The following is a 22,493-nucleotide window of genomic DNA, read 5'->3' as shown; positions in this document are numbered from 1 at the left end:
GTTGCTGCTGCTGCTGCTGCACTTCTCCGGTTCCTGGTACTGGTACATCATCCTTCTCCCGATCGCCAACATACAATATCGCTCGCTCCTCTGCTCGGTTCAATCCGCCTCCTTCGATAATTAAAATCAAATGTGTTCGCGGTTTAGTAATTTATTTTTACAACGGCAACTCCCTTACACACAGTGCCAGAAACCGTATCTTGTACACGGCGGGTGTGTGTGTGTTGAAGACTCGGCGGATTGCTAGAGAACAAAAAAGGGTTTATTTTCTGTCAACCATGGCAGATGTACGCAACTGCTCTTTACTCACTGTACCGATCGTGCACGACGCGATTGGACCTCGTGAGAAAGTGGGCGGAGCTACACAGCACAACTAGTAACCAGCAGTGAAAATGGACCGGGACGGAGGCCAAGCAATTAAGTGTTTAATTTTTACATCCTCGCTGATCAAAAACAGTTACTAGCATTGTGTTTCAAATGAAGTAGTGTAAATTTATGTTCTTACGACCACAACCGAGGTGCAAGTGTGTGTGTGTGTTTAAGCCTTTCGTTTCAAAGCGAAAATAAACATAATTTCAAATCAAATTCTACACATTTTGTGCTGTGCTTGAACATCTAATTTCATTTATTTTGACTTGTTTGACTGAAGAGTAGGACAACACCGAAACGGACATTACTTTGAATTTGTAGCCTAAACAGGAATAGCTGCTGCTCGTACATACTTCGCTATAATAGGATTATTTGCATGGTTTTATGTTATTTAACAGTTTCTTTTTAATATTCACAGTAACTAGCTAAGCTTTTTGAATGCACATCTTTAAGGAATGGAATTTTTTGTTTTTCTTACGAACATTTCAATGTTTAGATTACGTCGAGAAATTTTGAAATTGGTGCCTTCAATGATATGAACGATTAATTTCGTTATTTTAAAGTTTAACCGTGAAATCTTTCCTTTTTTTTCCCCCTGACCATGATCAGTTTAATATTCCCTCCACTACACTTATAATATTTGGTAAACAGTAAAGCTATAACAATTGCTTGTAACAAGATGACACTGAAACGACCATAGGAACTAAATAAAAGGAATCAAACGTAGGCAGCACCGCAGCTGCTAAACAACACCACGATTTTAAGCGCTAAATGCAACAATCTCTCATCGATTTCTTCTCCATTTTTAAAAACAATTTGATCGTTTATCATACTATCTAAAACCTTGATGTGTGAAAGACTTTTAATAATTACAGCTATATAAGCACATTCAGATGTGTTGTGTTATGCTTCGAGTAGCAATAAAGCGTACAATTCCACTCGGGGAAGCAAATCTCTTTAACTGGAGGTAAGTAAATCTTTCATCGTGAACAAGAGGACAACGGAGATGAGCGGAAACATCCGAAAGACACATGTAGATGTTGTAAAAACACACACACACACACACGCTCTAATAACATTAACATCAAACTACGGCGGCAGTATACATATCTCTTGGTGGCTCTTACACTTACAACAACTAGTACCCATTCAATTCCAACCCTCACATTAAATACTCTAACAGCTATCTAAGCCCACAAACATTGTCCAGCATATGCAACAGTTAACTTTCTAGTTCGTTCTGCAATCCCACGTGTTCTATGTTATCTACACTGGATCCAATGCAACGCATCAGCTAAATAGGAATGGTGTAACATTTTGTGTTTGATGATCTGTGGACATCTGTGCCTAATTGAACTTGGGAACAATCAATCCCTGCATCATGTCGAAGCTATTTCCATCCGGATGCACGGACACGGTTTCGCCGGACGGTTGTTTCTTCACCAGCAGAAACCCGTACTCGTCGATTCCGACGATCGTGCCCTGCAACGACTCACCTTCCGTACCAACCATGCTGATTTCCGCATCCTGATGCAGCCAGTAGCGGTAGTATTCGTGCTGCAGCACCTCTATACCGTCGCGCTGCACTCGATCGTACAGCTGCTCCAGCTTGTTGAAGATAAGGGCAAACGTTTTTTCGTACGACAGCGCCGGCAGCGTGGTCGAGTGCTTTGCATTGTACTGTGCGATAACGTCGTTCAGGCAGAGCGTTGGCTTGCTGTTGCTTAGATTGAATCCAACGCCCAGATTCACGATCGCCTCGATGGAGTCGACCTGCGTGTTGAAGATGCTGCCGCCAAGCTTGGATGCGCCGTACGCGTAGATATCGTTCGGCCACTTCAGTCCCAAATCAAGCTTCTGAAATATTCGAAATGAAATATGAATGAAAACGATGAAATAAACGATAAAGAAAAATAATTGTTCGCTATTTGTACAGATTGCTGCAACTGAAATTCAAAACTGTGCTACTGTCATACCGGCATCAACTCTTCGATCCGCCGCACTGAACACACGCAATCCCGAACAAAGTGACCAGAAATACCGATTTATCTGTATTCCTACCGATTTTTTGTATGTCACATCAAAAAAGTTGTCAAAATAAGCAACATAAATTAATAATTTAATTGCTTTTTAACACCAATCTTAGCAAAGGAAGAGTGTCAAAATGCTTAAAACATGTTTTTCTACCTATTCACATCGATAAAAACATTTTCTGACCCGTGTTCGCGATGCCGAAAACAGGAACACAGCCTGCCGAAAATAGGAACAAACTGCCAAAAATAGGAGCAAAACCAATGTTTGCATTTTTACGAATATTTGTAAAAAGGGCTTTGAAATGATAAATAAAAAATAATAGGCCGCGTTCGAATGACATCTCATTTCTATGGCTGGATTGTTATACGCGTTTCCGCGGGGGCGGAAACGCGCGTCGTGTATTTGCGGCCCTAGACGAATACTTTTTGGACTGAGTTTATTTTTTCGTGCAGATAAGCACCCCTCCACCCCCCGCTTAACACTTCAAACCATACCCAAAACTACCGATTCAAATTGAAACTCCTACCGAAAACTACAGATAAAATGTTGGTGCTCCTGCCGAAATCTGCCAAAATAATCTGGCCACACTGACTCCCAGCGCCCGCTGACAGTTGCCTGACGTACGGGACACAAGTTTGACAGCGAAAAAATTCATTGATTTTTTCGGAAACCAAAAGTGTCCCCAGGAACGAACAAACGACTGCGACGACGACGACGACGCAAACAAATTTGCGAAAAAAAGTTCCACTTTCACGGCCAACGGTGAAGTGCGCTGCGGTTCCGGGGAGTTCCCACCATCACCCCACTCCCGGCACTCTGTTTGAGGCTGGCAAACAGTGGTAGCCCCAACAAAGAAAGCCCCTGTTCGTTCCGTGGCCGGCGGTGGTAGAGATAGGCCAGGCCAAGGCGCAACTTGCAAACTTCTTCCACCTGCGGCCGACACTGCTGTGGACTGCCGCTGCTGCCCCCTCCGTGTATCAGTATTCGTGTGTGTGTGTGTGTGCGTCTGTTCCATTGTGAATCCTTTCTGTCCCCTGCCCGTTGCTAAACCGATGCTCCCTCGTGTACAATGATCGATAAGTTGCGACCGAAGGCGACCTTCCTTGTTGAGACACAAACACTAGCCGCAGCAGCAGAAGCAGCAGCAGTAGCGAAAATGTGTGTGTTGAAGAGATGAAGTGTTTGCCCGGTAGCAGCAACAGCCAAGCACGGCCTGCACGGGTTGTCGGTGGGGGTAGGGGAGGAAACGACGGGAGCGTACGGATGTCCAGTGTGTTGGCGCTGGATCCGCACGGACGACGATTGCATTTCACTGGACGAATTTGGTCGCCCGGGCGGCGGGGGCAAGATTTCGCTTCGACCGCCGCAGCAGCAGCAGCAGCAACAACCCGCTGACGGCGATGATGATGGCCAACAATAATTCCAGTGATGTGAAAACTGCACCGGGTGACGGTGGTGGTGGTGGTGATGATGGAGGAGGAGGTGGTGGCGGTGGTGGTGGCCCTGGCGGTGGCGGCAGTGGTGGTAGTGACAGTGCCGGGGGAGACAACAGTGAGGTGAATATCCGGCGCGGGCTGGATGTGATACAGAGCATGATCGATATATCGGCGGATCGGCTCGAGGGCTTGCGGACGCAGTGCGCGACGAGCGCTGAGCTGACCCAGCAGGAAATCCGCACGCTCGAGACGAAGCTGGTGAAGCTATTTTCCGATCTGTTGATTACGAAATCGAAGCTTCCGGAGCGGCTGCCCGCCCAGGGCCTTCCCGCCACCGGGAACGAACTCAAGCAATGGCTCAGAGTTGTTGGTAAGTTCAGAGCGCGAGACACAGGCCGAAACCCGTGTCCAAACCCCTCGCTCACCCGTCATCTTTTTCCCTTTCTTTTGCTTTTGTCCACGCGCAGGTCTGAGCTGTGCATCACTTAATGCTGTGATACAACAGGTCAGCACGCTGGAGGGACTGCTGGAGAAGGACGAGAAGGAGCTGCGGACAATCATGGGCAACAACGTGTACGTCCGGGAGGAGGAAATGAAGCGGCTGACGCGCGCCTGCGGCAACCTGCGGCGGTGCCGAGAGCATCTCGAACTTCCCGCCACCGACGGTAGCGTGAGCCGCAAGGGCACCGAACCGCACGATCTCTTTTGGGACTCCTGGGACCGCCAGCCGGCCTGCCACCGGACGTCGCCGCGCGTGAACCGCTCGCTGGGCAAGTGCAGCAAGCAGAGTGCCGTCGCTCTCGCCGCTGCCGCCGCCTCAAGCTATCACCACAGTTCGCAGCAGCGCCACAGCAATGGACCGGGGATGCCGGGCGAAGCGATGGGCTCCACCAGCAACACCAGCCCACAGACGGACGATGGCGGCGGCTCACTATCGCTCGCCACAACCCAGCACGTGGAGGGCGCGGCGCTGCTAAACCCACAACACGCCATCTCGCCCGACGAAGCCTCGACCAGCGGCTGTACTCCCTCGCCATCGCCACCGAACTCACCCTCCAACGTGCAGCTGCACAACAGGCAGAATCGACGAGGCTTTCCCACGACACCGCCGCCGAGGAAGAAACACCAGACGGCGCTGCTCTCCTTCGCTTCCGGTGGGGGCGGTGGCGCCTCCTCGTCCGCTTCCTCCGTCTGCTCCCCGGCAACGGCGACGGTTTCATCGACTGTGGCCAGCACGAACAGCACCACCGTGACGGCAAGTTCGGGCGCCAGTTCCGGCACGGCCGGAGGATCGGCGACCGACGCGAACACGGCGCTGACAAAGTCAAAGTCCCACGAATCGCAGTTCGGCAACGGCCAGGGGCAGGGCAATGGACTGGCGGGCAACAGTGTGGCCAGTGGACCGAACAACAACAACAACAGCAGCCACGCGAACAACAACAATAGCATTAACCACATCAACAACAACATTCCATCGACGGTGGTGTCGCTTGGCGAGAGTTCACTGACCACCACCACCAGTGCGGGCATGCTGATCGGCAGTGGCGGTGGCTCCGGCACTAACAACGGAGGTACCTTCGTGTCCCAGCAGCAGCAACGGTTGATGGGCAATGGGAGCGCGAACCGCATGGGGACGTTTCCTCGCAGTCGGCTCCACACGGAGCCAACGCTGACCGGCAGCAGTGGTGGTGGTGGTGGTGGTGGCGGTGGAACCAGCAACGTCCTCAGCACCGGTGGTGACCACCATCACCACCATCATCACCAGCAGCAGCAGCATCATCATCACCATCAGCCACCCCAGTACCATCATCACCATTACCATCATCACCTGCAGCAGCAGCAGCAGCAACAGCAGGGAGGAGGCTCAGCGACCAGCGCCGGCATGCTGTCGGAAACGGGCGGCGAGTACGGCGGTGATCCGGGCGTGCCGCCGCACCCGACCGGCTACTCGGCCGTCCCTCCCAAGTCGCCCTGCACGCCCATCATCACGCGCGGCATGGGCCACATGATACAGCATCGGTTTACGAAGAAGTTCAAGGTCACCAAGAGCACCTGCGACCTGTGCAACAAGCAGATGTTCTTCGGCTTCAAGTGTACCGAGTGCAAGTACCGCTGCCACAAGGACTGCAAGTCGAACGTGCCGCCGTCGTGCGGGCTGCCGCAGGAGTTTGTGGACGAGTTCAAGAAGTCGCTCCAGTCGGACACGCTGCTACCGACGAGCGTTTCGCCCAACATTGGCCGCGGAGGCGGCTCGGCTGGCGGTGGAGGCGGCGGCGGCGGCATCATGTACGGTGGGGGTCGCGGTGACGCTGGCAAGCTGAGTGGAGGCATTGGTCGGGGTCCGATGCATGCCATCCATGCGTGCGGCGGCGGCCCGGACAGCAGTTCGGCCGGCTCCAGCTGCAACAGCTCGTCTCCCTCCAGCCCGGCGCTGCTTTCGTTGCCACCGCAAACACCCGCCACATCCAAGTACTCGCAGTTCAACTTCCCCGAGGTGTCGAACAGCATCGGCGGCAGCGGTGGAGGCGGCAATGGCGGTTCGCTGATGATGATGAACTACGCCAGCTCGATGGGCGGCGGTAGCAGCAGTGGCGGAATAACGATCGAAACGCACCCGATCGGGGGTGGGACGGGTGGTGCGGGCGGACTGGGCGGAAGCCTCGGCAGCAGCGGCGTCTACACGATGGACACGAGCGTCGAGATACCGAAGCTGCAGTTCTCGGACGATCATAGCGTGCCGGGCGGAGGCGAGGACAAGACCGGTTCGGCCAGCGCGACCAGCACCGACTCGTCGTCCGACCGCACCCCGATACGGCTCGACTCGACCGAGGAGCGTGACCACGAGAGCAGCTGGCCGCGGCAGAACTCGCTCTCGCTGAAGGAGTGGGACATCCCGTACGACGATCTGCACCTGAAGGAGAAGATCGGCAACGGGCGCTTCGGCACCGTGCATCGGGCGCTCTGGCACGGTGACGTGGCCGTGAAGCTGCTGAAGGAGGACTACGTGGCGGACGAGCGGACGCTGGAAGCGTTCAAGCTCGAGGTGGCCACGTTCAAGAAGACGCGCCACGAAAACGTGGTGCTGTTCATGGGCGCCTGCATGAAGCCGCCCCGGCTCGCGATCGTCACGTCGCTCTGCAAGGGCAACACGCTCTTCACGCACATCCATCTGCGCAAGGACAAGTTCAACTTGAACCGCACCACGCTGGTGGCGCAACAGATCTCGCAGGGCATGGGCTATCTGCACGCGCGCGGCATCGTCCACAAGGACCTGAAGACGAAGAACATCTTCCTGGAGAACGGCAAGGTGATCATCACCGACTTCGGTCTGTTCAGCGCCACCAAGCTGCTGTACTGCGATCTCGGCCTCGGCATCCCCGGCGGCTGGCTGTGCTATCTGGCGCCGGAGCTGATGCGCAACCTGACGCCGTACCGGCCGATCGAGGGCGACCTGCCGTTCTCGAAAACGTCCGACATCTACGCGTTCGGCACCGTCTGGTACGAGCTGCTGTGCGGTGAGTTCCCGTTCAAGTCGCAGCCGGCCGAATCGATCATCTGGCAGGTCGGACGGGGCATGAAGCAAACGCTGGCCAACCTGCAGGCCTCGAGGGACGTGAAGGACATACTGATCCAGTGCTGGAGCCACAATTCCGAGGACAGGCCCGACTTTGCCAAGCTGCTGACACAGCTCGAGCGGCTGCCGAAGAAGCGGCTCGCCCGCTCGCCCTCCCATCCGGTGCAGCTGTCCCGGTCGGCGGAATCGGTATTCTAGATCGGACGCAGCCGGTACAAAGGCACGAAGGCCACGCGATGTGTGCCCAAACACGCGTGCGGCAACATCTCAGGCCAGTGAACGTCACGCCACGTTCGCTGGTCGCTGCTTCCTTTGATTTGGTTAGAATTGTATCAAAACGGTTACGCAAAGGGACGACCGGAATGTGTCGCAGATTATAATACAGACAAAACTAAATAAATATAGAGCCACGCAGAGAGCGAAAGACACAGATCGAGAGAGTGAGAGGAGGAGGCGGAGCAGATGCATTACAGTAGGAAAATCGCAAACGGTTCGAGACTGTCGAAAGAGGCGAAAGATGATAGTAGAATAACAGGTGAGACAACGCAGTTAGAGCAAATGAAATGTACTAGAGGACGAGCCAGAGAAAGAGAGAGAGATAGAGAAATTGGACGTGAACAGTGACAACATAAGAACAAATTAATCACATCATTGGATCAGAGTTGTAATCTAAAATAGCTTCAAAGTTGAATAAAGTGTGACAAAAATACTACGAAACGAACTGCGTTTACGACTTTTGACTACTGAAAGAAACACAACGCGACTGGGGCGGAAATGGGTAAGACAAACAGACGTGGAAATGGGTAAGACAAATTGCCACCAAACTTGAACACAGTTGGAGCCATTTTCCCGCCCAATCTTCTTCTTCTTTGGCTCGACAACCGTTGTCGGTCAAGGCCTGCCTGTACCACTTGTGGGCTTGGCTTTCAGTGACTTATTGAATTCCCCTCATAGCGGGATAGTCAGCCCTACGTATTCCCAGCACTACACAGTAATGTTTGTGAAACACTCACCTCATACCCAGGCAGCGACAGGATGGCGGAAACGACGGCAATCGCTACGAGATGCTGCACGATCGGCAACCGTTGTCCCAGCATGCTACTCATCGGGATGTGAAGCTGCAGCGAAAACATGGCACACCCAGGAGGACTGAGCCACTGCAAAGCGAGCACAGAATCGAAAGAATTGGTTAATTTCCCATTCCATTTTCGGTTTGACGCCTCCCCCATTTTTCCTTACCTGATTGTTGTTGCGGCCCTTGCCTTTGGTTTGATAGCGTGCGATCACCATGAAGCCATGCGTGAGCGTTAAGTTGGACACGATCTGCATGGAGCTGGTCATAATAGGTGCGTAAATGCCGATGCGGCCTATCTTGCTGGTGGTTAAGTTCTACACGAGAAGGAGTACACATAAAAGCTGTCGTTTAGTTCGTTGTGCCTTTTACCAACCACACGATCCTGCAATACCTCAAAATACTCCACGGTGGAGAAATCTTCGGGACAGTGAAAGATCATCACCGGCAGATGCGAATCGGTTGCTGGATGCGGTGCAGCATCGCTTTTGCCACAAAACTGTAGCGCAAGCTCACTCATCTGAATCACGTTCGGACGGCTCATGGTGCTCTTCAGTGACTCCAGCATCTGGACCTTTGCCTAAACGAGCGCAAAAGGGGTTATAAGAGCTACATCTCCGTGCTGCACTATCTCTTACCTCATGCTTGCCCAAGAAGTACGCATTTTTGTACACAATCGACTGCTCGTCCGCACTGCCACCATCTTTCTCCTTCAGCTTCAGCCCAATGCGGCTTCCCAGCAGGTCGCTTAAGATTTCGTAACGCAGCTGGTTCGAGCTGTGAAGCGAATTGTCCGCCCCGTCGATGTTGGATTGGAACTGGGACGGGTCCAGCTCGAGATGTATCTGAAATTTGAAGGCGAACGTTTTTTCAAACTCCTTAAAATTAGTTTCCCTCGTGCCATTGCTTACCTGCGAAAAGATGGCCCTTCCACCCGTTTTACGGTTGTGCGCTTCCAGAATGCTGGGTGTGTTCCACGTTTCCTCCTGCGCCAGTATCTCCACCGCTAGCGAGTGGGGCTTTCCTTGGCGATCGGACACGTCCACATATCTGCAAGACATTGTTGAGGTTAACACAGGTTTCTATACTGATCGCTCCTTTTTATACTTACGAAACTGGCAACAGGGTCGAAGTTTCCTCCGATTCTAGTGAAAATTGCTTCTTGGCCGGCGACAGCTGGTAGCAGAATATGTGATGCAGCATCTTGATTTGCTTCCATTTGCGGTACGAAAAGCTAACCAGTTCCCGCTCACGGATCTAACGGAAGGAGAAAGAGAATAAATTGTCCATTAATATAAATGATCTCCAACAAGGCCTAGTCGCCAAAAAGTTCTCCAATACTTACTTCCGCCGTCTTCGAATCGGGCAGTATAATGTCGAGCAGATCCGAGCACAAGCTAAACACCGTCCCGCCGTGTAGGAAATAGTCCAGCAGTATCTTCCGCACCTCCATATCGAGCGATCCGGCCACGATTATCAGCACCGTACTCTGTAGCCAGCTGGCCGCAATCGCTTGTCCCGCCGTAATCGGATAAATGGTGTACGTGTTCGGTTCGAGCAGATTGTTCAGCGTCGCAATAACGTACTCCATCGTCGAGCTGCTGTCGGAGTGGACCAAAATGTTCGGTGGTTTGGTAACGACGCCCGACTGATCCGTGCCCAGCCGTAGCCGACTGGATGGGAACGAGCTTTTGCGCAACGAACGCGTGGGTTTAGGTTTAGCTGGCACCGCGATCGGTTCATTCGGTTTGGCAGTCGACGGACTAGCCGGTACGGGTAGCGGTGGATTCGATTTGGCTGGCTGTAATGGTTCGCGAACGGGATGATGCTTCACCGTTCCGTTCGATATTACTGCATCTTTTGCTTCTGGTTCGGACGGTTCTACGATTGGTGGTGTTGTGGGTTTCAGTTCTTTGGCATTGGCAACTACGTCCTCTACTACCGTCATCGGTGGTTCGGCTACAGCGTCATGCTTCTTTTCTTCCTCGTCGCCCTTAGCAACGGCGGTGGGGCAAGGTGATGAGGCTTTCTGTTCAGTCTCTCCGATCAATTCGTCAGTTGTGCTTCGTGACACCGTACCGTCCGGTTCGGGCTCTTCGAACGGGCAGGAATGGTTCGGCCCATTCGTCGACATTAACCCATCAGTTAGATCCAATTGCGATCGATTGCGTGAATTACTTCCACTGGAAAGCAAATCGGCCCGACTTTGACTAGAAACTACAGTGCCATCCAAGAGTTCTAAAGAAATCTGAAACAAACAGAAACCGTTTAGTGAAGGACGATTGAAGGTTGGTTATTCACCACAACTTACCTTAATGTCGTTGGATGCGATTATGTCCGGTTGAATTCCAACGCCCGAATAGTTAGTGGAGCAACGTTCGTTCTCAATTCGTTCAGCAACTGTCAGCAAATCCGTCAGCCATGCATCCGTACCAAGATTTCGTTCCTGTGCCTTCAACAGTGCGTCGTCTGGCTCATGCAAAGGCATCGACTCGCCGAGCGTTTCAACACCTACAAAACCGAATACCGAATCAATAGCAGCTCTTGTAGTCACGTGTAAGATACTTACTCTCCAGTTGCACCAGTTTCAAGCGGCCACCATCCAATCCGAATCGTCCACTTCCGAAGGTTGCTACGATCAGCTGGAATGTGCGTGTGGCATCGGTTTCTAGCAGCAGGTCCAAGCTACGGCTCCTGCGATTTCGCCACGCCAAAACCCGTCCAAATCGGCTCAACATGACGGAGTCTTCTTCCCCTTGCTCCTTCACGCCAATAGGATTCTGGTCGCTTGACCGTTCCTGTGCTTCCAGCGTTACGATCAGCTGAACGAGCTCATCGCTGATCGGTTGCGGGCCAGGAACAAGGACTGGTGCTGCTATCTCCGGGATGGTGTACCAATCGGCAAGCGTTATCCGTCGCACCGGGTACACCAGACAGCCGCGCTGGTCGGGAAGATACCACACACAGGAGGACACGTTGGCACCAGCCGAAGCATCGGGAGAATCGAGTTCCGTCACCCCGTCGTCACCTGCACGCGTGAGTGAGAAGGTGGGAAAAGAAGCAAAGCACACAGACACACATGTATCAATCGATCGGACGGACGGACACAAGGAAACGATCGGACACTACACAACAACACACCATTGGATGCAGTGTAAAAGCTGACAGCGTAGCGATCGGTCAGTATTTTCTTGATGCTATTTCTTATGGCTCTAAATCTTAACGAGGTACGAAGGGTTATAGCGATGTACACAAGTGTGAACAGCATACTGATGCCGCGCCTGTAGCAGGGGCTGACCAGCGAGCCAGCAGCAGCAGCAGCAATAGGAAAATCTTGGAAGCAACAGGAGTGTGATGAATGGGATTTTGCGATACACAAGCGAGTTTCGATTAGATGCGGTTAATTTGTTAGCCCAAGCTCTGGATACATGCGGGATTGGCACGATGTGGCGCGTAAGTGTGTGTATGTGGTGTGACTAGTGATGATGGTTAGTCGTCTAAATTACACGCGCTGGGATCGAGGAAAACAGTGAGGACGAGCTATCACACACGCACTGCGTCTTTTTTTCTTTGCCTTCGGTTCGATCCGAACGTTCACGCAATAGCACCCGATGACGAGATAAGATTGTTTACCTTTTCTACCCACTGTCACAACATATGGCGCCCATAGTCTTTTTCGGGCAGATTTTTTCCCCAATGTGTCAAACCCCCAACTGTCAACACCAGGTGGCTCGTGGGGCTTATTCTCGAGCAATCGACAGTTTTTGTCGATCGTTGGTTGAGAGATTGGTCTAAAACGCTCTAGCGATTGAAAGTCCACGAAACTACAGGCGGTCCCCGAGATACACGGTTAATGGGGACCAAAAACGGCCGCAAAATACCGCGTATCTCGAATTTCCGCGTAAGTCGAATCTCGTGATTTCCAGCTAAAATATCACAAATTTTCGTGTAATTTTGCAAGTAGGGGGTGGTTTTAGTCACTTTATGAATTATTTGATATGATTTTGACTGAATATAACAGTTTTAAACCTTTTGAAAAAGTTTTTAACATTTGATCGAAACGGAAATTATTTGGCATTTGACAATTGATATGTCAAATCAGTACAATTTGCTCAAAGAACTGTCAAATTTAGAAAACCGCGTATCTCCGAATCCACGTATAAGAGGTACCGTGTATCTCGGGGACCGCCTGTATTAATATAACTTAACACTTGCAATATTTTGGATATCGAAACGGACAAAACCGGTCAAGACCACGACATTTTTTACAGTTATTGCTTTTTCTTTATTGAAACGAACAAATACCTAGAATCATATACATATAATCAATAATAATCATCATCGTAATCAGTAATAGTAGGTGATAAACGTAGCATTAAACTTTTTCGTACAAATATAATTGTTTTAGTGTGGTTGTGTGGAGGGGGATGGAATACGCGCCGAGCTGCGTTTTCCACGGGGAGCGTGGGTGAGGAAATATGTGAGGAGGGAGTAATAAATTATTGTTGCTTTCTTTTACATCTTCTTCTGCTGCCTCTACTTCCACTTTTCGGTTACCCATTTGTTTCGGTGGCTTACACACACATACACACTCACACACAGACAGACGCTGCGGACTTAAACGCAACTAAACTTTACACCGTCTTCACTAGAGAAACAGTTTTGGCAATGAAGTCGATACTTTCTAACGCGTACATCTATACCATTGGTGCCGTCCCCGAGCTTTACGTGACAAACGCAACACTTGAAGCATTCGATGTGATAGAACAATCCCAGGCTTTCGATGGCCATGGCCGCACCCTTACCTGTGGAAATGGTGGATAGAGGGGAGGGGGAAAAGTTGGTTAAAAACAGCCACATTACACAACCGAAACTGTCAGTCAGTCGGCGCAAAACCCACGTGGCGATGATACGCACAGCCGTATCGTACGCGCACGCGGCGCGGGATGCCGTAAGTCGGAACATTTGTTAATCAGCACGTACCCAACTCTATTCGGCAATGCGAGCATTCCTTCTTTCCGCTCACGCTCAACACTTTGTCGCTCGTGTTGGAGTACTTCTGCTGCGGTGGAGGAAGTGCTGGGAGAGCAGGCGGTTGCTGCTGCTGCTGCTGCTGATGGGGAAGATGCGCATGGTGATGATGGGACGATGGCGGAGGAGGCATCGACGCATGATGATGGTGATGATTTTTCATCGAGTTTATCATTGCCAGATCCGAGTCCTCCGATAAATTGCTGCGGCTGTGTGAGGTAGACAAACAACAACATAAATTAATCCACCCATCTCGTTTTGACTGCTTCAGGAACATACTCCGAGTTTTCCGGACTGGCGGCGTTTAGCTTTTGGACCCGCTGGGTAATTGCATCGATGACAAACTTTGGCAACGGCCGTTTGGCATTGTTGGTGCTGCTTTTTTGATGCTGCTCGATCCGCCTCTGCTCTGCCTCCTGCACCAACCAGTGCTGCCCGTACGGCATGTGATTAGTTCCACCACTGCTGCTGCTGCCGCCCTGGCCACGGTTCACCACCATCGCTGATGGATGTGTATTTTGTTTATTATCTGCATGAAACGAGCCAAACAAAAAACAAACTCATTATAACCATCATTTTGGGCTTATTAATCTCGACTATTTTACCTTTGGGATGTTGCTCAAACATACTGTTGGACACTCGCTGTCCACCACCACCACCACCACCGTGATAACCACCCACAGCAGCTCCGGGCGGCAATGAGCCATTCATCGCAGGCCGCGGAGCCACCGCTGGACGTTTATCAAACAATGCCGCACCCGGGTGTCCCGTCGGCCCCCGATGATGGTCAATAGCCGGTGGCCAACAGGATCCGTCGAAGCTGGCGGCCGAGTTGGCCGAAAACTCCTCACCGTACGATGACAGCGACGAGGGATGGGAAGAGGAGGCGGCCACGTTCGACAGGTTCGGCATCGATTCCCGATGCAGCGAGCCCATCTCGTAGCCGGAGTTTACCACCTCATCGAGAAACGGCGCGTCGTACGAAGCGTACGAGTTGACGTTCTGCAACGATCGGCTGTCCATGGCCGGCATGGAAGCGCGATGATGGTGCAGCAGGTTGTGATGCAGGTGCGATGGTTGATGAGAGTGATGGTGCGGGTAGTAGTACGGCTGCTGCTGCTGCTGCTGCTGCTGCGGTGGCGCCTGACGCACCGACTGTACGAGCGGAGACTGCTGTACGGGTTGAGATTGCTGCTGTAATTGATTCGAATGCTGCGGTTGATGATGATGATGATGCGGTGGTGGAGGTTGCGCCGGATCCGTTACAGCTCGCGTTCCAGCAGCAGCGGCGGCGGCATCCGCTTTCGTCAGCTTCTCATAGAACATTTGCTTCTCGCGCCTTCGCTGCAGCTCCTCTTGCTCGATTTGCAGCAGCTCCCGCTCTACGCTGACTATTTCCTAGGAAGCAATCGAGAAGGAAACGTGCCAATTGAGCTTTCGTTGCGTTATCGAAACCATTGCCATTGTCTTACCTCATGTTCGCCAGGATCGTACAGCTGCTGCTGCTGCTGCTGCTGGAGATGATGCGCTAGTGCCGGTTCGATTCGATTACTATACACCATCATCTCGTGCTGATCTTTGTCCCGCTCCTGCTCCTTCTCTTGCTCCTGCTGCTGTTGCTGTAGCTGCTGCTGTTGATGTACCACCTGCTGGACCACTTCATAACTCTCCAAGCTTCTCCACTGTTCATCCTCATACTGTTGCTGCCGATGATCGCTGTTGTGCATCATCATCCCGATCCCGTCCGCGTTTGGGTCATCCCCGTGGTGCCCGTTCCCATTAGCGTGCGTGTGCATTGCTGCTCCTTTCTCCATCCAGCTCGTGATAATCGCACCGCGTGTCGTCAGCGATTGCAGTAGCTCCTGCTCCGTCGGTTCCTCCTCGACCGGTGGCGGCGGAGGCTTTTCTTTCGGTGGCGTCAGGCTTGATTGCGGTAGCGCCATCAGAACCAGCTGCTGTTGGTGTTCCTCGCTCGCTGGCATATAGTCGGTGGCCAAGGGGATCACGCTTAGCGGCACGATATCGGTTTCAGCCGGTTGCGAAACGGACGGTTCGCGTTCCCGCTGCGAGAGCGCTCCTTCTACGGTGCCGGATTCGTTCAGCTCACTGTCCATCTCTTCGAAAGCCACATCGAGCGCATTGTCGAGCAGCTGTGGAGGGAAAGCCGTGGGGACACATAAAAAAAATGGAAATATTACATATTTAGGGTCTGCCAAAATGTGACACAACAAAGTCGTTACATTCTACAGGGCATCGTTGTGCCCTTGCCATCGAAAACTAACAGACAAGCTCTTACTCATAGCTTCCATTGCATCATTTGCACATTCCACAGTGCATCCTGCCTGTTGCAATCCCCCCGAAAAGACGGCTTTCTTATGCAATTAGCTGCCAACTTCCCCTCATACCTCATTCCACGCGACGAAAACGATCATACTATCCACCCCGAGTACGGGGTACGGGCCATCGATATTGCGCTTTGCACTAATCGAGGGAGCGAGTGTGGTGTGGGGGCATTCAAAACGGGCGAAAAATGCTGATTTATTTTTCTTTTTTTTTTTTGCGCAGGAGTAAAGTGGGCGCACGCTAGGCTTACTCTCTAGAACGACTTTACGACTACTACGGCTGCATCCGTCATTGCGCGGCGTCGGCGTTGAGTTGCGAGGTTGCGACGACGTTTGGCTGGTTAGACAGACGCTGCACGAGCCGTTTCCTTTACATTGCATTTGAGAGAGAGAGAGAGGGAGAGAAAAAATAGGCAAAACACGATAATGATAACCTTGGGCCGGTCAACACAGTTTGGCCAGAAGCGCCAAGTTCATCCACAACACGATAATATTATTAAACACACACATAACACACACTCGATGATGAAGAACGGAACAAAACGGTGTGCATGCGCATTCCGGAAGGGGGGTATGTGTGGCGCCAAATGATATTTTCAAGCACCTCGCGCAAATGGAATGTGTGTGTGTTTGTGGTGAGCGCGCCAGCTCTGCGCCAGCGAAATGTCACGATGAGTCAATCATCTCATGCAGAATAATGTAGCGGAAAGCATTACTACACACATCGTAAAGAGATATTAATGGCCAACAAACCAACAAAAAAAAAAGAAAAATACTCAAAAAAAAATAAACACATTTGGCACAGAGAAGGAATGCATCCAAAAACATAAATTACTCATACGTGCAGCAAACCATGCAAAGCAAACGGGGAGAGCGGGGAGAGCTGGGGGGGTAAGAAAACGAGAAGAAAATCATTCTGAAAACGTGTCGCCAACGTAAAAACAAATATTCGCCCATTCGTTATGATCGTGCTAGATGACAAGTTGCCAAAATGCCGCCGGTTGCCCGGTAGACTAAATAGCAGCGACATTCCTAGCGCGACGCGAAAGCGGAAGCGCCACACACCGGCGGGAAAATCCACCGTCGCCTCGCGCATATTATTACCCACAACTCACACAAACATGCCATTTCGTAATTCAAACAGTCACACACACGCACATACCTGTCCATTGCTGCAGTCCGTGTCGGAAAACTCGCTCGCCGAATCGAGCGTGGTCGAGCGGGCCGGGCTCTTGCCCGCCATCAGCATCATCTCGTCCGGCGACAGCAGCGACAGCGAGGGCGGATCATTCTCGTCCGCCTGCGACACCACCGAGCTGCGGGACAGGTCCGTCGTCGACTGGATGCCACTGTCCTCGCAGCAGTCGGACGATCCGCCCCCATTGCGCTTCAGCTGGTTCAGGGCCAGCTCGAACCGCCCGGTACTTCCGTTCACGAAACCAACGTTCGATTCGGACCGGCTCTTGACGACCACCGTCGTCGCTGTTGTGCTGCTGCTGCGGCTACGACCGCCCACCAGAAGCGGTTGCTGCTGCGACTGCTGGTCGTGCTCTTCCGCAATCATTTCGTTCGACTGATAGCGCTCGAATATTGCCCTCCGTTCCCGGATGCTGGCGATACCCGCCGCCAGCCATTCCGAGGTGGAGGTGCCGGAATCGCCATCGACCCCGGTTTCCTCTGGCGGGCGTTCCTGCTGACCTCCGGCAAACGTTGCCGATGGTGTCAGTTTCGCCACACCTGAGGGCGTTGTGTCCGCCACCGCTGGCGTCGTCGTGTGGGCCATTTGCTGCAACTGTTCGAACAACCTTCGCCGCTCTATGACGTTCACCTTTGGACGTTCTTCCTGGCACTGCTCTTGCTGTTTTGCCTGTTTCTCCTCCTGCTCCTCCTGCTCCTGCTCTTGCTGCAGCTGCATTCTGCTCTCCATCGGCTGCACCGTCACCAGCGGGGTGGACCGTCGTTCTTCGCGTCGTGTCGCCTCCACCAGCAGCCCGGTGGACTGCAGCTTCTGCGTCACGCGCTCCACCTCTGCCACATCGCTCTCTTCGCCGGCGCTATTATTGCTTTCGTAATTATCGTTGCTAGTGCTTTCAATTGAGCTAACTACGGACGAGCTCGTCGTGGCGGTCGTCACAATGCTACTGCCTAATACACCCGACACCCGACTGCTGCCATTGGTGGTGCTGGTGCTGGTGCTCTGTGTCATGGGAAATTTGGACTTGTAGTTTTCGATGGCGAGCGAAAATTCATTCATTTCCGGCACTTCCCGCGCACTACCGTGCTCGTCCAGCTCCTCGTCGGCCGCTTTCGAGTCACCGTCGGCGTGCTTGGACGAGCAGCAGCTGCTCGTGTCATCCGTGGCGCGATCGTCCGTCGATTCATCCTGTTTTGAATTCCCAAATTGAACGCAAGTGAGTGAGTTTGGTTGGGGGCGGATTGGGCGCGAAAGTTGTAGGTGTGGCGAGATTAACGACCAACCCCGCTCGTCTTCTTCCTCTTACCTTGTACTGCTGCTGCTGCTTGGAGGTATCGGTGGGATCATGCAGATCGTCGCTGCTAAAGTTCGCCCCTTCGTCATCGTCCTCGTTCTCCGGCAGTATGAACCGTCGGCGCGATCCACTGCAACGCAAACACACGCAAGAGACACGGCCATCATTCACCATTTATCTAATAGTAAACCAGCCCCCTTCCTTCCCCTTCAAAACGTACCTGTTTTCCAGCATTTCCGAAAACGTTTTCGACTTTTTGCGCGCCCGGCACACCTCCTCCTGCTCGATCTTCTTCGCCTCGGTAATCTTGTCGATAATGTGCTCCACCCGTTTCCTGCGCGACGACTTCCAATTGTCCAGATTGCACTGCCATTCCTCCGCGTCCTCCACCTCCCGGGGCGGCTTCACCTCCTGCTGCTTCCGCTCGGTCGACGGTTTGTTGTTCGCCTTGCTCGGATCGTACAGCTTGGCCGGCTTGATCTGCACGAACTGTAGCGGATCGTAGGCCGGTTTCGGTGGGGCCGCCCGCGTCACCCGGCTCTTCTTGATGAACTCATCTGTTTCGATGTGCACGTTGTTGTTGTTGTTGTTGTTGTTATTGGTGGGGCTGATGCTATTGCTATTACTGTTGTTCGATGAAGTCGCCGCCATCTGCGATGTATAACGACGTTGTGCAAGCGGTTCCCCCGACGACACCGGACACCGCCGATCGACAGAGTGAGAGAGAGGGAGAAAAAACAGGGAAAAAACACCCAAAATTAGATTCTCGTTTTATTTTCTTTCTCCAACCCACGGCTGTTTCCGGTCGTATTTTAAAACACACACACAACGCGACGGTTCGCAAACGGTTTATCCTCCCCAAATGGGGTTTGAAATGGATAAGAGCACGAATGACTTAAGCCCTCCCTCCCTCCTCGCGACACATGGGTGCGCCAAAGCGGTCTCTTGCGTAACACGCACGGGTTGAGCCCACTGTTGCGCTAAACTGCATTCGTGCCGAAGGTGACTAGATTGTTGCCGTGTGTGTGTGTGTGCTGTGTTTGGCTTTTTTTATCTGCTTCTTTCGCCTCTGTGTCCCTTTAATGGCAGTGGCAGCGTAACTTTCGCCTACGTTTGCAGAAAGCGCAGAAACACCACGTACAACACAGCAACGCGAGCCCGCAAGGCGGTTAGTGCAAGCGAGGGGAAAACTGTCCCCATCCCCAACCCCATCCCCTGGCCTGTTTTATCAGCTGTTGTGTTAGAGCGATATCTGATCGGTGGAAAACATGATTGGCCCACCTTCCATCATGTCGACTGATCGAAATCATAAACTTCTGCGCACACACACGCACACACACAAACAATGCGTATCTCCATTTGACATCATTTTCCCATTTAGCACAATTGGCTGGGATGGCGGGCGGATACGTCTTCCACACCCTTCCACACAGAACAAAACGTGTCACCGCTTGAGAGTTGTTTTTTTTTGTTGTGAAACCTAACGTTTGTATAATCTTTCGCCTTTTTGTTAGTTTCTATACTTTTGCCATCGTGTTGTCCCCATCCGCACCTTTTTCCACCGGGAGTTTTTTTCGCCCCATCCACAATGAAGCAGAAACAGAAGAAAACTACACAACACACGGGACTAATGATGAAATGGGGCGGTGGGGGGCAAGAAGCGGGCGGCTAGCGGGTTTCGCGGGAAGGTTGTCCGCACTATGGAGGGCAAAAGTACCGTTAGCCTAAGCAGCAGCAACAGCAGCAACAGCAACAACAACAGCGGCAGTAGCGCAATCTCTAAACACTCTGCTACGCGCTGCGTGAAGAACGTAACGGCTGCGTGTAACGGAGGGACAGGCAAGCAGCAGCGGCAGCAGCATAAGCATCAGCAGCATATAAACACTACATTCCTAATTGTGTGGCGCTTCAGCCCTCTCCCCCCTCTTCTGTGACTCACGAAACTTCTTAGCACCGTTAAGGGGAAAAATCGAACTGAAAAACGCTTTTCACTCCCACAAGGTGACACGCCGACGGTGGTGTCCCGGTTTCCCCCGACAAGTCGCGGTGAGTTTGGTCGCGCACACGCACAAAACTAACGGCGGAAGATTGAAGTGAAACCCACAAAAAACAGAAAAAACACCCCACAAACTACACGTCCCGGTCCTCTTGGCCGGAATTGCACGCTGCACGCACTGCCTAGTGAGAGAAGGGAGCACCATCACACACCATACGAAAACCTACTGAAACTATCTTTTCTCGAACTGTCTGTCCATCGGAAGGGAGAGTAGGCGGCGGCGGCAGCGGTCTCGGGTTTCTTTTCGGGGTTTCGATCGACGACGACGACGACGACGACGACGAGCGAGTGACAACAGCGCACGGCGCAGCGCGTTACTCTACACACTCTGCTGCTGCGACCATCGAAGCAAGCCAGTCAGCCAGCCAGCTAGCCAGTCAGCCCGCTAGAGCGTGGTGGTGTGGCTGTGTGTGCGCGCGCGAGTGAACAAGGCGCAGGCCCTCCTCGCGGTGAGAGAAAACCTACTTTGATCCCATTCCAATCTCCGTGTTCCGTTTCTCACCCTTTCTCCATTCGGTGTCCCGCGCGGCCAGCAGTTGCAGCACACACAAACCTCCTCTCCCTTCTCTTCTCCGCACACTTGTCTACTTCCACAACCTGTCGTGTCGTGGTCGTCGCCGTTGCTCCTCTAATTCATCATGCAACCAGCCCCTGCGCCTTTACTCTTCTGCTCCTAGAGTGTGCTGCACCTAGGCCGTCCTCCAAAGGTGCGAGCGAGACGGAGACACACACACACACACACACATAGGGATAGGGGAGAAGAGGAAAACGCAAACGCTCCCAACGGGTGTACAACGGGCGTGAAGGCACGGTGGAAAACTAATCCGACTCTAACGCTCGTTTGTCCATCCACCCCAATTGCATGCTTTACGCTCGCGCTCCATCCCGTACCCTACTACTACTACATAGTTTATGCTACACTATAGTGTATCTCGCTTTGCTTGCCTGTGTGCGTGTGCCTCTGTGTATGTGTTGATCCACCTGTTTCGGTCACTTTGCGAACCAAAAAAAAAAAAATAATAACAAAAAACTCATATTTGCTCGCAGTCACGGGCTTGCGACCGCAGATTAGCCGTAGTAGATTATCACTTTTAGAGCGCGCGCGCGCGTGTTTGGAGGGAAAAACATTACCCACCCCATTTCCACAACACTTTCCTCACAACCGCAACCTACCCTGCCTGCGCAACCCGCTCGCTCGTACAATTGCTTGCTCCTATCTCTTGGCGAGGCGATAAAATAAAAATACCGACAACAAACATTTTATTTACATCTCCGCCGGTTATCTTCCCACCACCCCCGTGCGGCGTGTTGGGTCCGGCCACGCCACGACACGATACAAATCACGCAAAACCCACGAAATGGAATAAAATAAATCTTGCTTCCAGCGCAAATGCTTTCACTGCCCTGTACACGCGCGATCTCGCTCTCTCTTTCTCCCTCTTGCGCTCTCACTACACACCGCTACACAGCAACGGAACGTACGCCGTCTCATGTTTCTGCCGCATTTTACCACATCCACGAAAATGGTGTAACTATGGTGCCTGGCCATATGATTGCGCGGTACAGCATACCTTCACTGCCCTTGTTGCTGCAGCTATTGTTGTTGTTGTTGTTGTTGCGGGGCGGATGCTCGCAGGGCTGGCTGCGTTGCATTACCCTAAAAAGCAAACAAACCGTGCACTAGCTGGCGGCGCACGCTGGCTTGCAGTGGTTTGCGGGATCTCTTCTCCGCGACGGAACTTGTGCTGGAACGCGCTTAGTTAGATCACGGCCAACGTCACAACTTTTCGTTTCCCACCTCGCCGCTCGCCCGCCCGCGACGGCGGCACTACCACCCTGCCTGCTCACCTGGAATGCACTTCTAGCAGCGCTCCCACACACACACACACTCACGCAAACACACTGTCACAACTCACAACCGATTTCGGCACCGTTTAATTACCTTCGTTTTGCGCCGCGCTTACTTTTCACTAACTTTTCACACGATGCGATGAGGAAAAGCGCACCACCTCCGCGCACTAGCTTTTTGTACAACTGAAGGTATTTTTTTTTGTTTACGTTCAATCACGGCCTGTCAAATAACCTGTGCA

The 22,493-nt window shown here is 52.3% G+C and overlaps 3 protein-coding genes across 10 annotated transcripts; 1 reads left to right on the top strand and 2 right to left on the bottom strand.

Annotated features, from left to right (window-relative positions):
- Positions 1-594: 594 nt before the first annotated feature.
- On the bottom strand, positions 595-12,207 carry LOC1281690 (biotin--protein ligase). Of its 3 annotated transcripts, none has more exons than XM_321640.5 (11): positions 11,627-12,207; positions 11,055-11,513; positions 10,797-10,996; positions 9,831-10,733; positions 9,597-9,742; positions 9,397-9,535; positions 9,124-9,330; positions 8,880-9,065; positions 8,653-8,802; positions 8,427-8,570; positions 595-2,226 (listed from the first exon to the last, which is right to left on the bottom strand). In XM_321640.5, exons 1-11 carry the CDS (start codon positions 11,751-11,753, stop codon positions 1,717-1,719), a joined length of 3,171 nt encoding a protein of 1,056 aa, XP_321640.5. In that variant the 5' UTR covers positions 11,754-12,207; the 3' UTR covers positions 595-1,716. The 3 variants fall into 3 exon arrangements, with proteins under 3 accessions (XP_321640.5, XP_061503270.1, XP_061503269.1); XM_061647286.1 differs by having other exon boundaries at positions 11,992-12,202; XM_061647285.1 differs by having other exon boundaries at positions 12,041-12,202.
- On the top strand, positions 3,018-8,130 carry LOC1281691 (kinase suppressor of Ras 1). The gene is made up of 2 exons (XM_061647284.1): positions 3,018-4,209; positions 4,307-8,130. Exons 1-2 carry the CDS (start codon positions 3,804-3,806, stop codon positions 7,609-7,611), a joined length of 3,711 nt encoding a protein of 1,236 aa, XP_061503268.1. The 5' UTR covers positions 3,018-3,803; the 3' UTR covers positions 7,612-8,130.
- Positions 12,208-12,746: 539 nt separating the features above from the next.
- On the bottom strand, positions 12,747-22,484 carry LOC1281694 (uncharacterized). Of its 6 annotated transcripts, none has more exons than XM_003435801.2 (9): positions 22,346-22,484; positions 18,568-18,998; positions 18,360-18,477; positions 17,021-18,241; positions 14,989-15,666; positions 14,122-14,914; positions 13,796-14,045; positions 13,469-13,725; positions 12,747-13,290 (listed from the first exon to the last, which is right to left on the bottom strand). In XM_003435801.2, exons 2-9 carry the CDS (start codon positions 18,996-18,998, stop codon positions 13,103-13,105), a joined length of 3,936 nt encoding a protein of 1,311 aa, XP_003435849.1. In that variant the 5' UTR covers positions 22,346-22,484; the 3' UTR covers positions 12,747-13,102. The 6 variants fall into 6 exon arrangements, with proteins under 6 accessions (XP_003435849.1, XP_003435847.1, XP_061503266.1 ...); XM_003435799.2 differs by having other exon boundaries at positions 21,975-22,454; XM_061647282.1 differs by having other exon boundaries at positions 22,252-22,446.
- Between the last annotated feature and the right edge of the window lie 9 nt (positions 22,485-22,493).

The sequence above is a fragment of the Anopheles gambiae genome, chromosome 2 (assembly GCF_943734735.2).
Source record: "Anopheles gambiae chromosome 2, idAnoGambNW_F1_1, whole genome shotgun sequence".
Lineage (NCBI taxonomy): Eukaryota > Metazoa > Arthropoda > Insecta > Diptera > Culicidae > Anopheles > Anopheles gambiae.
The sequence above is the reverse complement of the archived record's forward strand: the minus strand, read 5'-3'. Positions and strand labels throughout refer to the sequence as shown.